This window comes from Hyperolius riggenbachi, chromosome 4 (assembly GCF_040937935.1).
Source record: "Hyperolius riggenbachi isolate aHypRig1 chromosome 4, aHypRig1.pri, whole genome shotgun sequence".
Classification (NCBI taxonomy): domain Eukaryota; kingdom Metazoa; phylum Chordata; class Amphibia; order Anura; family Hyperoliidae; genus Hyperolius; species Hyperolius riggenbachi.
Window position 1 is genome coordinate 411826191 of NC_090649.1, and position 14729 is coordinate 411840919.

Consider the following 14729-nt stretch of genomic DNA (forward strand, 5'->3'; position numbering starts at 1 on the left):
TGCACACTATGACTGCAGAATCTGCTGTTTCTGAGTCATGGCACCACCATCTTGCCTTACCTCAACTACTTTCGGAACGCGCTGATTGAAATCTACGCCGTCTTGATCCCCTTACTGCTGCCAGGGAGTGGATTTCAATCATCCCACCGCGCTGGTCTCTCCCCACTGCAGATCACTTGCCCTGCCGTCTATATGACGGCAGAGCTGTATGAGATGGTCAGGAGCTGATTTCATTGGCTCCTGACCCTGTCATCACTGTAAGCCAATCCAATTAGCTCACATTGATAGGCAGCATCAGGAGCCAATGAAAACAGACCCCTGACCTGTTCACACAGCTCTGCCGTCATAGAGACGGCAGAGAGGACTGCGTGCGGGGGATGTAGGTGTGATGTGACTGCCGGAAGCAGCGGGTATGCGCGGGAGACGCTGTTCTTCGGGACCAGTGGTCTCTGGTCCTTAAACAGAACCACAGATGAAAACAAACTAATGAGATAAACAACTGAATCTGTCCTTCTACTCCTAAAAATTACTCTTTTAGATATCTCAAGGCTTTATTTTATGTAAAAAAAAATTACATAGTCTCTGTTCAATTGAAGTGTCTCAAGAGTCCCAGAGTGAAAATACATGAACTATTGACCTTTTATCTTTTTTTCTCACAGTAAAAAGCCCAGGTATCTGCTTAGGAAAGTGTTTCATAGCTGTAATTTGTTATCAGTGAGCCAACTGAGCCCTGACTGAAAACTGTCAGTTCCATAGCTAATTATAAACGCTTTCAGGCAGGGAAAAAAGAAAAGGAACACAGCATAAGTGTCTGTATGCTTGCCGCTGTATATGCACATGTCTATTTCATCATGTCACATGTCATCTCTGGTGCACTTTAAGGGGCTAGAGACTGCTGGTACATAAGTGAATAAAATGAGCTTGTACACATTTCAGGTTTATCTGTGTACAGAACCTTGTGTGCTTTTAAAAATGCAGCCCCCATGTGTGCAGCTATGAAGACTATCCTATTCTGTTTGGTCTTATGCCTGGTACACACAATGGCCTCAATTCACTAAGATCATGCTGGAGATAATAAGGCAAGAGAAAACTTACCTCCACATAAGAGAAAGTTATCTTATCTCTTCATTCCTTAAGTTACCTCCTCTGTAGTTAAGTTACCTCCTCTGTAGTTATTTTACCTCCTCTGTAGTTAATTTACCTCCTATGTAGTTATTTTCTCATGCAGTTAATAAACAGCCTGTCTTTAACTCTGGAGTTATTTTAAGGATTGAAGAGTTAACTTAAAAGACAGAAGAGTTAACTTTAGGTTTGCCTGAGGTATAATGTTTCCTGAATACTACATGCCTTATCACCATGGTAACAACTCTAGAAGAGTTATTAAAGACAGGAGATAAGCTTAGTGAATTGAGGCCATTGAGATTTTCTGGCAGATTTACTGCCAGATCAATTATTTACAACATGTTCGATCTGATTTCTGATCAATTTTCCATTTACCTCACTTCAGAAAATCTCTTTGTGTGTATCAGGCATTACAGCCATGGCCATATAGGCAGAAGTGGGAGTCACCCTCCTCACATTACTACTTCCTTGTTGTTTGACTGGAGTCACTACATGCGCACAGAGATGCTCACACCTAAAAGGTGTGAAAATGATTATTCTCATAGCAACTGAAAAAAACAACAGCATTGTATATGAGGTGTATGACCGTGATGTCTACTCATTGCTATAGGAATGGGCAAACACTCCCACTACAGAACCCAGCGAAGGAGGCAACTTAGCTGCCTGTGGCTGCATAGCTTCTGAGAACTACACTTCCCAGCGTACACAGGCACAGACCTACCATAATACATGTGGCAACTGCATGAAGGAGCCAAGAAAGTAAATCAACTGCATTTAGGGGCAAAGCTATCATACATTATATCTGAGCCATGTAAACATCTTACTAATAAGTCCATGTTTTCACACAGACAAGGGTTACTGAGGAAGCGATGGGAGATGCTACAGGCATATTTCTGTCTCTGATGCTCTCTAGACTGAAGTCTGTTTATACTAGAAGTCACAGTAGGGTCAAACTGTCAGGCAGTAATGTCAACCAAGAGCCTTATAGACAAAGTCCACAATAACAGAAAGTTATTTCCTCTGAAAGCCACTTCTTTGGTTCAGACAAAAGCATGCATATGGGAGCGTAATGTAGATATAACGTAAGTTTGTCAAAGAGTTCCTGAGTTCAGGAGTATTTTAAATTGAAACGCCAGGCTTCAGACAAAGTTTTACCTGTAGAGAGGGAACCTCAAATTCACCTCTCCATATAAGACTCCAGTGCTTTTTGTCACTATACTGAAGGTCTGAGAATATGGCCATTAACTGCTTTTGCCGTCCACGGCAGTATATCTACACCCTGCAGGACCTTAGTTCCTGCACAGGGACATAGATATATGGCTGCGGCCACAATCGCCCTTGCTGCGCGTTCTCGTCACCGTCCGTTAGTACACAGATCGGTGAAGTGGAACAAAGTTCTGATTCACTGATCTAAGTGCCTGTGATCAATGACCACTGGCATCAATAAGATGCTGTGGTCATTGGCAAAATGAAAGTAAAAACATACGCACATTACTTCCTGTTAGCGTATTAACAGTATGCACAGGAAGATAAAGGGGGGTGGGGGACATCTAGTGGCCAAATAGTAAAAATACAGCCAAAATACACCTGTATTTCCAAGTAAAATATTGGCGCCATACATTGTACTAGGGACGTATTTTAAACGTTGTAATAACCGGGACTAATGGACAAATAAAATGTGAGGGTTTTATCCACAACAGCAGATTTAAAAATAGCAATAAAAATAAGATGTAGATCATTTCATTGTGAGAAGTAGTGATAAAGTTATTGGAGAATGAATGGGAGGAGCGCTGAAAGGTGAAAATTGCTCTGGTCCATAAGGGAAAATACCCTTCAGTATTTTTGTTTTTGTTTGATTGTATCACAGGAATGAATAATCATAAACTGTTGAATCTTTTTGCAACTAGATATGCTGTGTAAACTATCTAAACTTTAGACAAGATATATAGACAAGTTCCTTGTTATAGTAAGTTTTTCATCTCGGATCCGCTTTAAGGTTCCCTTTAAAAACAGGAGATAAGCTTAGTGAATTGAGGCCAATGTCAGCAATCACTCCACCTGTACAGCGCTCTCTCCTCTCAGTGATCCCACCATCAACTTTCTTTGGCGTGGCCTCAAGTGGCAGACAGGAAGACGCTAAGAGAGCAGCGGTGAGGACGTCCAGGAGGTTTTATTTATGCGCATATCAATTTTACAGAATGTGAGTGTAATTTTTAACATTTTATTGAAGAATAAAACAGTATTACGCTATGGGAGCTGTGAATTAGTCCTATAGGTAAAGATTAAACGCTGCTGGCAAAGATTCCCTCACCCTGTGAGACTATCCTGAGTGACCAGAAAGCGCTGGTAGCTGGGCTCTGTGAGGTCAGCAAAAGGATCTGGTGAGCGGCTACTGGTAATTTGCACACTGTGGTGGGAGTCCACGGAGACACAGGGTGTAGGGTGTCCACAGCGGGGAACACGCATGTGTATATGAGCACTGGGATAGATCTATTATTGTGACAGGTTCACACTATGTGCTTTGTAATCCTTTACCTCTGAGGAACTGGTGAAGCAAGTTACTGACATTATTTGGAGGTCTGCCGGAGGAATACCCAGACTGGTGGCATTGATGCAATCTTTTGCTGGTCCAATAGGTCGGCATACATATCTGGAGGGAGGTCCAGGAGCAGGGAATCATCAACCAATAGGAAATCTCAGGACTTCAGCTAGCTCTCACTTTCACTTTGCCTTATTGCCTCTACATCAATCTCTAGAATAAATGATAATGAGCAGTTTTCCCTATAGACAATCTCCAGTGATGCATTCTTTGTTTCTATTACTTTCATTTGCTAGAGAGAAACCGTGACCAAGAATTGAACTTCATCCCAATCAGTAGCTGATACCCTCTTTTACATGAGAAATCTATTCCTTTTCACAAACAGATCAGCAGGGGGCTCTGTATGGCTGATATTGTGGTGAAACACGTCCCGCAGGAAACTGTGAGCACAATGGTCCTGGCAGTTTCTTGTCTGTGAACCTGCATTGTGAGAAATAGCTGTTTACAGCTATTGACAACTGCCAAATAAGCAAGTAGCAGCTATTTCCAGTGACATCACCTGCCAGCAGTAAAAATGTCACCATGTGATAAATGTCAGAATGTAAATCAGGGAGAGGAAAGCTTTTACAATGAGCAAACACTGACTAAATCATTTATACCTAATTATTGGAAAAATGAAGCACTTTTTTTTATTACATTATTTTCACTGGAGTTCCTCTTTAAGGTTTCCCTAACTATTTCCGTACCAGCAGTCTCTGCCCCCTTAAGGACCAGAGACCGCTGGTACAGTAAAATGGCGCTTACCGATGCATCGTCACAATTATCCACCGCACCCGCCGGTCACGCTGCTCTGTCTTCGCTGCAGGTCCCTCTTTCTGCCATCCCTATGACGGCAGAGCTGTGCGAGCAGATCAGGAGCCACTTTCATTGGCTCCTGATGCTGTCAATCAATGTAAGCCAATGGGATTGGCTTACAGTGATGACAGGGTCAGGAGCCAATGAAATCGGACAGAGTGGCGCAATCACACAGCGACGATTGTTGAAATCTACATCCTGTCAGAGCCACGCAGCCACGAGCAGGACGTAGATTTCAACCGCGCTGGTCCAGAAGCGGTTAAACAGCAATGTGAATAAAAGCGTGTTTTATCCAAATAAGTAAAACAGAAGATATTGCTGCTCCTCATGTACCTTCTCTTGAAATTTTCAGACCAAAAAATAAAATGACCAGACTTCCCATTTTGAGATGGCAAAGGAAAATTGCTAATTGGGAATTTATTCTTTCGTTTGTCACATGACTGGCAGCAGAATTACAAATTGGCATCAGTAACGAGAAAAGGAGAGATCCGCTCAACTGATACAATGAAAGTCCAATCTTTATTGACGATTAAAGGGACACTTAAGTCAAACAAAAAAAATTAGTGATTCTTCGCGTTCCCAGACACATTAGCACCCTCTATGCTGCTATATGGTATATGATATATGCTATAGCAGCATAGATGGCGCTATTGTGGCCAGGAACGCGAAGAATCACTCGCGTCCCCAGCCTGTCAGCTCCTGTCACCGAAACAGGAAGTGGCTGCCGGCGGGGCCAGGAGGATCGGAGGGAGACGGCGAGGGCACCAGACAGCTGCAGGGGGCTATTGGAAGCCCCAGGTGAGTAAAACTCATTTTTTTTGTTTGACTTAAGTGTCCCTTTAAGTATGCACGACATGGCACAAATAGCTCACGCGTATCGGAAGCCTCACAATCGCTCTTTAGTCATAGCACACCTACAAATTGGCATCAACCATAAGGATTCAATGTTGTTGAATGTTGTTATTGCAGGGGACACACTTGTCTTTTAGTATTCTGCAAGCCTTTTTCTGCATATATTTACAGCACTCCATGTATGTTTGTATGCAGAAAAACGCATGCGTTTTTTCATAGCAGCTAAATGTAATTGATAGAGAAAACTGACAAAATGGGCAGAGTTATGTTTTTTTTCTGCACGCAAAAAACACATTACGTGTGAACTAAACCATCGATTAACATGAGTTCTCCGTTTAAATTCTCAGTTTAAATCAGTGCACAAAAACTGTTCAGTGTGTCCTCTGCCTTACCATTTACTGATATGGGTCATGGGAAATGTAGTCCTGTGTCAAAACGACAAATGGTACAGGCAGCAGCATGGACCCTTACCAACAGATGTATTGCTAATAAAGTAGAGTGGAGTTAGTATAATGGTGATATACAGTGTATCTATGTAAGTATGTATGCATGTAGGTATGTATTATGTATGTATTATGAATGAATGTATATATATATATATATATATATATATATTTATTTTTTTTAACCCCCATAGCGATAGAGTGGTAACCTCTAGCCTGACTCATGGTAGCTCCCGGGAGGTATATTCAGAGCCTGTGCACAACGGGTGTTTGCAACTCACCTCCCCTGGTATTCAATGCTGGCAGCCATTCTTCCTGTCCTCGGTGCTCTCGAGCCCTCTGGTGTGATGACAGATGACGATCTCACTATAGGGGTAGGTCGTCACCCGATGGACGGAGGGAGAATTGCAGTGCTGGATCCAGGGGAGGTGACTAATGTGCTAGGCTGCTGCAGATCTCTCTAGCGGCATGATTTTTCCCTGTTTTTGAGGTGTAAAAGCGTGTGAAAAAATTGAACCGCTTTTATTCCCTAAAATTTGGAAGTAATCATACGGCTAGGGAGGTTAAAAGGTATTTACAAGCTTTATTTTAGTTTTTAAATTAACCTAATCAAAGAAGGGTAAAGGTATGACATTTTTTTAGGAGCTTAGAGTTCCTCTTTATGTATAGTGTGGAGTATTTCTACAATCTGTTTGTTTCACTCTTGCAACCGTCACATTTGACATCACTGGAAAGACATGTCGATTTCCAGTTAACTATAGGTTAATTATTAATAAAAGGTAAGCAGCCTTATAGTACATATGTTTAGAACCCTTGTCTTCCACAAACTAATATAGATGTAGTCCTTTGGGAGAGACACAGGGAAGCAGGAAATTTGGGCGCCTGAGGCAGGTGGACAAAAAGGGCGCCGCCACTGAATTTGGGCACCCGGAAAATAATAACCTTCTCAATGGGCGCTCGGTGAATAATAACGTTTACAAACATACTTACCATATAATAATGTTTACAAACATACTTACCATAGTTATCGTTTCTATCTACGTATGGTTTTTATAACTAAAAAGATATTTAGTGGAATAGTGGAAAATACTAAATTCCTTAAATAACTAAATACTGTATATCGATTTAAAATATAATTTGATAAACAATATGGGAGTTTTAGGGTTAGGCACTACTAGGAGATTTTATAACTAAATATATAGATTTAAAAAATAATTTGATAAACAATATGGGAGTCTTAGGGTTAGGCACCACCAGGGAGGTCTTAGGGTTAGGCACCACCAGAAGGAATTTAGGGTTAGGCACCACCAGGGGGTTCTTAGGGTTAGGCACCACCAGGAGGAATTTAGGGTTAGGCACCACCAGGGGGGTTTTAGGGTTAGGCACCACCAGGAGGAATTTAGGGTTAGGCACCACCAGGGGGTTCTTAGGGTTAGGCACCACCAGGAGGAATTTAGGGTTAGGCACCACCAGGGGGGTCTTAGGGTTAGGCCCAACCAAGGGGGTCTTAGGGTTAGGCACCACCAAGGGGGGATTTAGGGTTAGGCACCACCAGGGGGGTCTTAGGGTTAGGCACCACCAGGGGGGTCTTAGGGTTAGGCACCACCAGGAGGGGGTCTTAGGGATAGGCACCACCGGGGGGGGGGGTCTAACGTTCTGTGTGAGAGTAGGTTTAGGTTATGTTGTAGTAAAATGTTAGTAATATTTACTGTTTTACTACAGTTATAACAAGCGTACTTGTATGTATTTTTTCATTGTTATAAACGATCTTTCAATCCTTCTTAAGATTTTATTACACGAAGAAACAATAAATGAAGGTTATGCACCATATTGTACAAATATATATTTATATATTATCGTTTTCAGTGTTATAAATGATATTTTCAGATTTAATACATGAAGAAATGATAAAAGAATGTTATACACAATATTATACAATTATACATATATTATAATTTTCAGTGTTATAAACGTCATTTTTTTTATTTTTATTACAACAACAAACAATAAAATATGGTTATGGACAAAATCTTTAAATTTCGGCTACACCATGCACCCTTTTTTTCCAGGCCCCCTTTTTTGATGTTCGCGAGACACAGAACTCGTGTGAGGCCCTAGAAATTCAACAGGTCTCTCAACACTGCTTTAATATTTATAAAACCTGAAAGTGATCAAATGTATCATGACATCCCGTATGCCAGCAAATAAGAGCAGAACAGCAAATGAATACAGTAATACAGTGCTGTCTGCTCTGCTATTCTGAGGATTAAAGCAGATTTAGTATTTCACATAACCTTTTTGTAAGAGGATCAAGAGAAGATGAATGCTCTGCAGCCTCCTATCTGCAGACACTGGTAAGGCAGAAAGCATTGGTTTCTTTATTAGAACTGCAAAATCCGTGTATTACCATTACCTGGTGTCAAAACAAAAAATAGTCCGCCTCGTCCATTCCTAACAAATGACAATGAAAACTAGGAAAGTCTGGCAGCTACATACAAACTGTACACAGTGCATTACCAAAGATATGGCACGCCACCGATTAACTTATTTATTTACAAAACCAGCCAAAAATTTAACTGTTGTCTTAATTTTCCACTGCCCACATTTCAATCCAGCTTTGGGATCCCATGCATTTGCTGATGATTCTCCGATGGCAAGGGCATCATAATCCTAATGGTAATTGCAGTGCCCCTTTCCACTAATATGATTTGATTTTTTTTCCCCACCAACACAAACACATTTTTCCTGGGTTTGCGTTTGTTTTTTTTCTATGCACTATCAGGAAAGAAAACACAGTCGCACTGTGAAGATCAACGATCGCCTGAAAATGTGTTCTTGTTAATAGAAATATTTTGATCGTTGTGTGTTTACGATCACAGTTTTCATTGTAAAAGGGTCCTAAGTCCTGTCAGACAGGCATTTGTCTATATAAACAAAAGGTAGAAGAGCACATTCTAACATAGAACGTTTAAATAAGACAATGAGAGAAATTATGTTTTGTAACCCAGGGTAGCCTAGTCAAGATTCTCAGTGGGGCTCATTTATAAAAAATAATAATTATAAATTACTTATGAAGAAGTGGAGAAGAAAAACAAAAAACTAATCTTTATTTAATATGAACTTTTTAAAATCTGATTGTCACTTTGAACACTTTGTATATAAAAGTCAGATTTATTACGGTGGTGATCAGAGCTTGGATCACTTCAGATTTGCATTAAAAGTGATGTGCACTGTTTTATTATATGTAGTTTTTACGCTAGACGCACATGTATGGATCTTGTGCTCGTCTCAAACTGCAATCTGAAAACAATTGCACTAGAAGCTGCAACAACCATTTGAATGTTGTAAAAATCCCATTTAACCAAAAATACAATCACAATGAATTGATCGTTCCTAACTTATCAGTACTATTTTGCATAGATGCGTTTTTTATTTTGCGGTTTTTGTTACAGGACTGAAAGTGCCATCGAATGATTGGTTTTGTCAGCATGACTGATGAAGTTCTTTTTTTTTTTATCAGTTGTGTGATTGCTAAATAAAAAATAAACATCAGTAATAAGAAAATTCAAAATGGTTCTTAAAACAGCCATCATAAAATAAGGCATTACTACATTCAGCATGAAATTTAGACACTCAATATCCACATTGCCAAACCCCTAGATATGAGTGGAAGGGCTCAGCCACACTATAAGCGCTTTTCTGAGCGCTTTTTAAAAATCACTCCCATTCACTTTCATTAAAATCGCGGTAAAAATCGCAGTGATTTTTTTTTTTGCGCATGTGAAAGCGCAATTCCGGAGATTGTTACCGTGATTTTAATGTAAGTGAATGGGAGCGATTTTTAAAAAGCACTCAGAAAGCGCTAATCAATCACAAATCGCTCAGAAAAGCACGTATAGTGTGGCTGAGCCCTCAGGAAAGAAGGTAGGATAGAAAGGGTCATGTTTTATCTTTAGAGAGATCTGAATTTCACAGCCTTACCTATTATGTTCTGTGCTAAGTAGGGTAATACATTTTAAAATAAAATCCTAGTTTTTTTAAGTAGATAGAGCTTCAAACACTATTTACAAGTTGCAAAACTGTCTTTTTTTTAACTACATACACTGATAAAAAGGACCTTAAAACCCACTTTCAGGCACAGTTTCATTTTTATGCATTTAATAGTACACTGCATACAATTATGCATGAAAACAATTTGTAAGAAAAAATTTTTAAAACTTGCAATTTTATGCAAAAATCAAAATCAAATAATTGCTGTCTAAATAATAAAAGGAAAGTACCTGCTGCCCCAATTCATAAAAATGTTCATCAACCTCTAGCTGCCTGCTCAGCACTCCACTCCCAGGCAGTCTGACGTCATGCTTCCTGATAGGCTATGAGTCAGAAGAGGCGGGGTTTCACCTGAGGGAGCCACCACTATCAAAGTGACTAGGTGTGAGCAGGCAGAAAATAAACTGGTGCAGAAGGTCTTTTTCCTTTTTTTATTATGCAAAAACTATAATGTTGATAACAAAATATATGTAATAATGCATAATTGTATTAACCACCCTGGCGTTCTAATTCCAGCGGCCATGGGCGGGTTTTTTATCAATATCTTTTTTTTCTGTCATGTAGCTAGCCTAGTGCTAGCTACATGACTTCCCCCATTGGCTCGGCTCCCCCGTCTACCTTTTTTTTTCCGGCGATACTTACGCATACTTGATCCCGCAATGAACGTGATTTCCTGTTTGGGCTTCTGTCGTCGCCATGGCGACGATCGGACATGACAGCATGACGTCATGAAGTCATGCGGTGTTCTGATCCACCCCATAGCGCAGCCTGCGCTATGCGTCTTAGGGGGCCCTTTCGCGGTCGGTATCGGCGGATCGGCAGCGATTGGTTACAACCTGTAGCTAGCAAAGTGCTAGCTACATGTTTTTAAAAAAATAGTGAAAAAAGACCGCTCCTAGCCGGAGCTATCCACTCCGGCGTTCATGCACGACTGCTTTTTCAGGAAGTGTCTGTGCTTTAAGAAGCCTGTTATTTAGAGCAATATAGGCATTAACAGGTAAACATATAATGATCAGATACACATACTATATACAATACAGAATAAGATTGATCTGTTGTGAAAATTCAGAATTCCTAAGTGACTGTTCTGGTGAAAACAATCGGCCAGTTGTTTTCTGCTGCAGCGTGCCCATACACATACAATCATTTCCAGATCTAATAGCAATCTGCCTTACAGGGCATCAACCATGCTGTTTCTATGGGCACCTAAACTAGACAGAGCTGATTAGGATGGACTTTAAATATATTCATATTTTAGCAGCTCATGAACATGACAGACTGAAAAAATACGTATCTGCCTGGTGGGAGTGCAGTACCTGCTGTGAGATATTTACTGATGTTCAGGACACAAAACTACACATATCACAGACGCAAATCAGGTAAGATTAGGAGGCGGTTTCTTAGTTGTAGCGGCTGCAATTTGTTTTTCACACTTGCCTTGATGCACCGCACTGAAGCTGCACAGTGTGATAACAATCCTGCTCGAGATTGTTCAAATCTCATTGCCATACCTAAGGAGTTTGGAATCTCCATAAAAGGAAAGATTAGAGTAAGAGTGCAGCACTCAGCGGTAAAACAAGGGAAAAAAAGGAGAGAATGACATCAGCGGAGAGGGAGCAATGAATCAGAAGGGGTAGGGCAGGCTGTTCACCTACACTACAAAGCCAAACATGTCACCTGATACATCTTATTAGGGGCCCTGCTACTCCTTCTACAGTCACTGTGTTTTGTTGTTGTACCTCTTGTTTCTGTCACTGTATTGTGAGGCCCTGTGGAGACCAATGCCTTATTAGACAAAGTATTTCCATTGTAATGGCAGCTTTGTGCCCTTATTTGTCTGCTATTATTTAACGAGACCCCAGTATTTTGTAAAATGAAACTCAACATGAAGAGAGTTCCTGATGCAATTACAATGCAAATTCCACTTAGTTCCTCTAATAATGGCAAAACAAAAATAATAACAGAAATAATTATACTGATGATAAATAATATCATGATGATGGTTGTTATTATTATTATTACTATTATTATTTTTACTATACCTGTGAATATTGCATTAACAAATTACCAGCATTTGCTGAATTTTGTAATTTCCCCAATCATTTCTGGATACCGGAGAACATGGCTCTATTTTTTTATTGCCAGGGTGTCCCTCTCTCCTTTTATATCTCCTCAATGTTGTATGTGTTTTGTTTTACAGCTATAGTTTTATGCTTTCATGTTCAAATAAAAATCTGCATTAGTCTGTGTAACAGTCTTACATTCCAAACAAATTCAAATTACAAATTATCCAATTTCCAAAAGGTTTGAGCTACCTTAGAGATCCTAAACATCCCAAGATCTAGCAGGATATTTGAAATATTACAGATAAACATTTCAACGATTTTGGAGCACCAGGTAAGCAGAACAGAAGGTTGATAAGCAAGTCTTTAGCCCTACCTACATACAAGTCTGAAGCCCTACCAACAATAGACTTTAATTGTCCCAAACAAGTGTCCATGATCATTTCTAGCAGTATTCTTAAAAAATAAGAAAATAAAATAACTGTAAATCATTGTACATTCCCTTCAAAAAATATCCAGATGCCCAAAATGAAGGTTTTATGAGAAGAGTAAAAGCAGTAGAGTGTTGTACCGTGTTAGCCATGAGTAAAAGCAAGGAGTTTGAATCAGGATGATACCATTTATTGGCTAACTTAGAGATGGATAAACAGTGAGCTTTCGACTTATAAAAAGCCTTCGTCGGACTGGTTCTTGACAAACACTGAAAAACACAGCTTATATACACTGACATACAGAGGAGAAACATTCTTTACTGTAAACAACTGTATATTGTGCTCTGGATGTATCGCCAATAAAAGGAAACATACAGAGATAACATAACTCAGACACATTACTAAGATAATTGTTTTCTAAACACTTTAGAATGTTTCTCCTCTGTATGTCAGTGTATATAAGCTGTGTTTTTCAGTGTTTGTCAGGAACCAGTCCGACGAAGGCTTTTTATAAGCCGAAAGCTCACTGTTTATCCATCTCTAAGTTAGCCAATAAATGAGAAGAGTAACAAGGGGCCATAAGCAATTCAAGTTTTCTCCTGAATTTTCTCCTTGGTGATATTTTCACATCTTGTTATAAAATGCCTTTAAAACCACCAGCAAGCAAGAAAGTACTTTTGATAGTACTTTTCACCAACGTTTGGGCACTTTTTCAATTGTAAAATGCTAGAAAAAGTTATTTTAAAGAGAATAGGAATATTATAACCTAGGAGAGAACTCAGGAGGAAAAGCTAATTGCATATGGGCCAAAGTCTCTAACATTAGAAGAAAACGTCCCCAGACTTGATGGCTGAAAACCAGATCCTACTGGACACTAAACAGCTGTCTTTACTACAATGCAGCAAAATGAGGCCTTTCTTGTACCTTCAAAACTACTCAGTCAAACCAGCAGATGGAGCTCTGACAATAATCACATTTTAATTTGTGATATTTCATATTCATCTGATTGAATAATATTAACAAAAATAATTTGATAAAATCTACCTGATAAATAATAAGAACAAAAATTTAAAAAAAAACAACAACAAACAACTGTATATTGTGCTCTGGATGTATCGCCAATAAAAGGAAACATAGAGAGATAACGTAACTCAGTCACATTACTAAGATAATTGTTTGCTAAACACTTTAGAATGCAGGTCTTACATTCAGCAAGTTGCTGCCTCTCCTCCAGGAATCCATATTCTGGAAATGGAGCTAGAGGGAAACAAGGAGATAATGTGAGTGACAAAAATAAACATCGGTGATCTTGCACATCACATAAATTATAATAAAAACCTACATGCTAAACAAAAACCCATACTTCCAAAACTTTCTTCTGTAAAGCTCATCTAAATGCTAGTAGCAACCATCACTGTAAGAATTCCCTACCCATTATCTAGTTATTGAATCTGAATGATGATTGATACCATATAAAAAGCTCTTCTATGTTTCTACCCAGTTTGGTCGGTATTAGGCACTCCATTCACCTGTACCAGGACAGGTCTACATCCTCACGTCCTGGTGCAAGTCAATGTGCACTCTAAAGCTCCACCCACACTATGTCAAACCAAACAGGTCAAAGAATGCAATGATTTTCTACAGGCCATATCCCCTTTACCTGTTTTTTATCTTTGTCTATTGCATCCGGTTACAGAAAAGCATAGGTACCTGGGGACTCTGCAAATCTATACTTCCCAAATATTACCGTATAGCCATATCAAATCATTACTTTGCACTGATGAAGGCCAATGTAGCCTGAAACAACTGTCTGAAAGATTGAGAAAATGGCTCTGTAAAATGAATGAACTACAGGAATGTTGTGAACTGGATGCATGCCTCTTGCCTTTTCGTGGGGTAAGGGGGGGGGGGGGGAGAATGTGTCCCTTCAAATCCCAGTCTGGACAACCTATAAAAGCAATCCACCAATCATTCTGCACAATTGTACCTTTCCAGCACCCCTGGGGAGGACATAAGCTCCACAAGCCTACCATGCCTATGTTCCAGATTAGTCATGTGCCCTTAAAACTCAATATTCATCCAAAACTTTTTCTAGCTCTGGATAACAGTGGAAAGTGAAATTGCTCCCATAGGGTGGATTCCCATCACCTCCACTTCCTGTTCCTGTGACAGTTGTCACATGATACTAAAATAGGCAAAACTCAACAGAGACAGGAGTCAGTACTAAGACATGGGTCACAAAATGCTATATCATACCATATCTATTTTGATGGAAGCACCATCATCACTAGCAAAAGAGAGTTAACCCTTTGCACACTCACATGCAAATGTTCAAACAAATGCATTCACAGGAATCAATCATCCAGGCACTACT

At 39.7% G+C, this 14729-nt stretch overlaps 1 protein-coding gene across 5 annotated transcripts in view; it reads right to left on the reverse strand.

The window, feature by feature from the left end:
* The window catches only part of WDPCP (WD repeat containing planar cell polarity effector), a 541772-nt gene that overhangs the window by 457366 nt on the left and 69677 nt on the right, over positions 1 to 14729 (reverse strand). For all 5 annotated transcript variants that reach the window (XM_068232353.1, XM_068232349.1, XM_068232350.1 and 2 more), the window contains exon 4: positions 13562 to 13612. In XM_068232353.1, coding sequence (XP_068088454.1) covers positions 13562 to 13612 — 51 coding nt within the window. The remainder of the gene's footprint in view (positions 1 to 13561; positions 13613 to 14729) is intronic.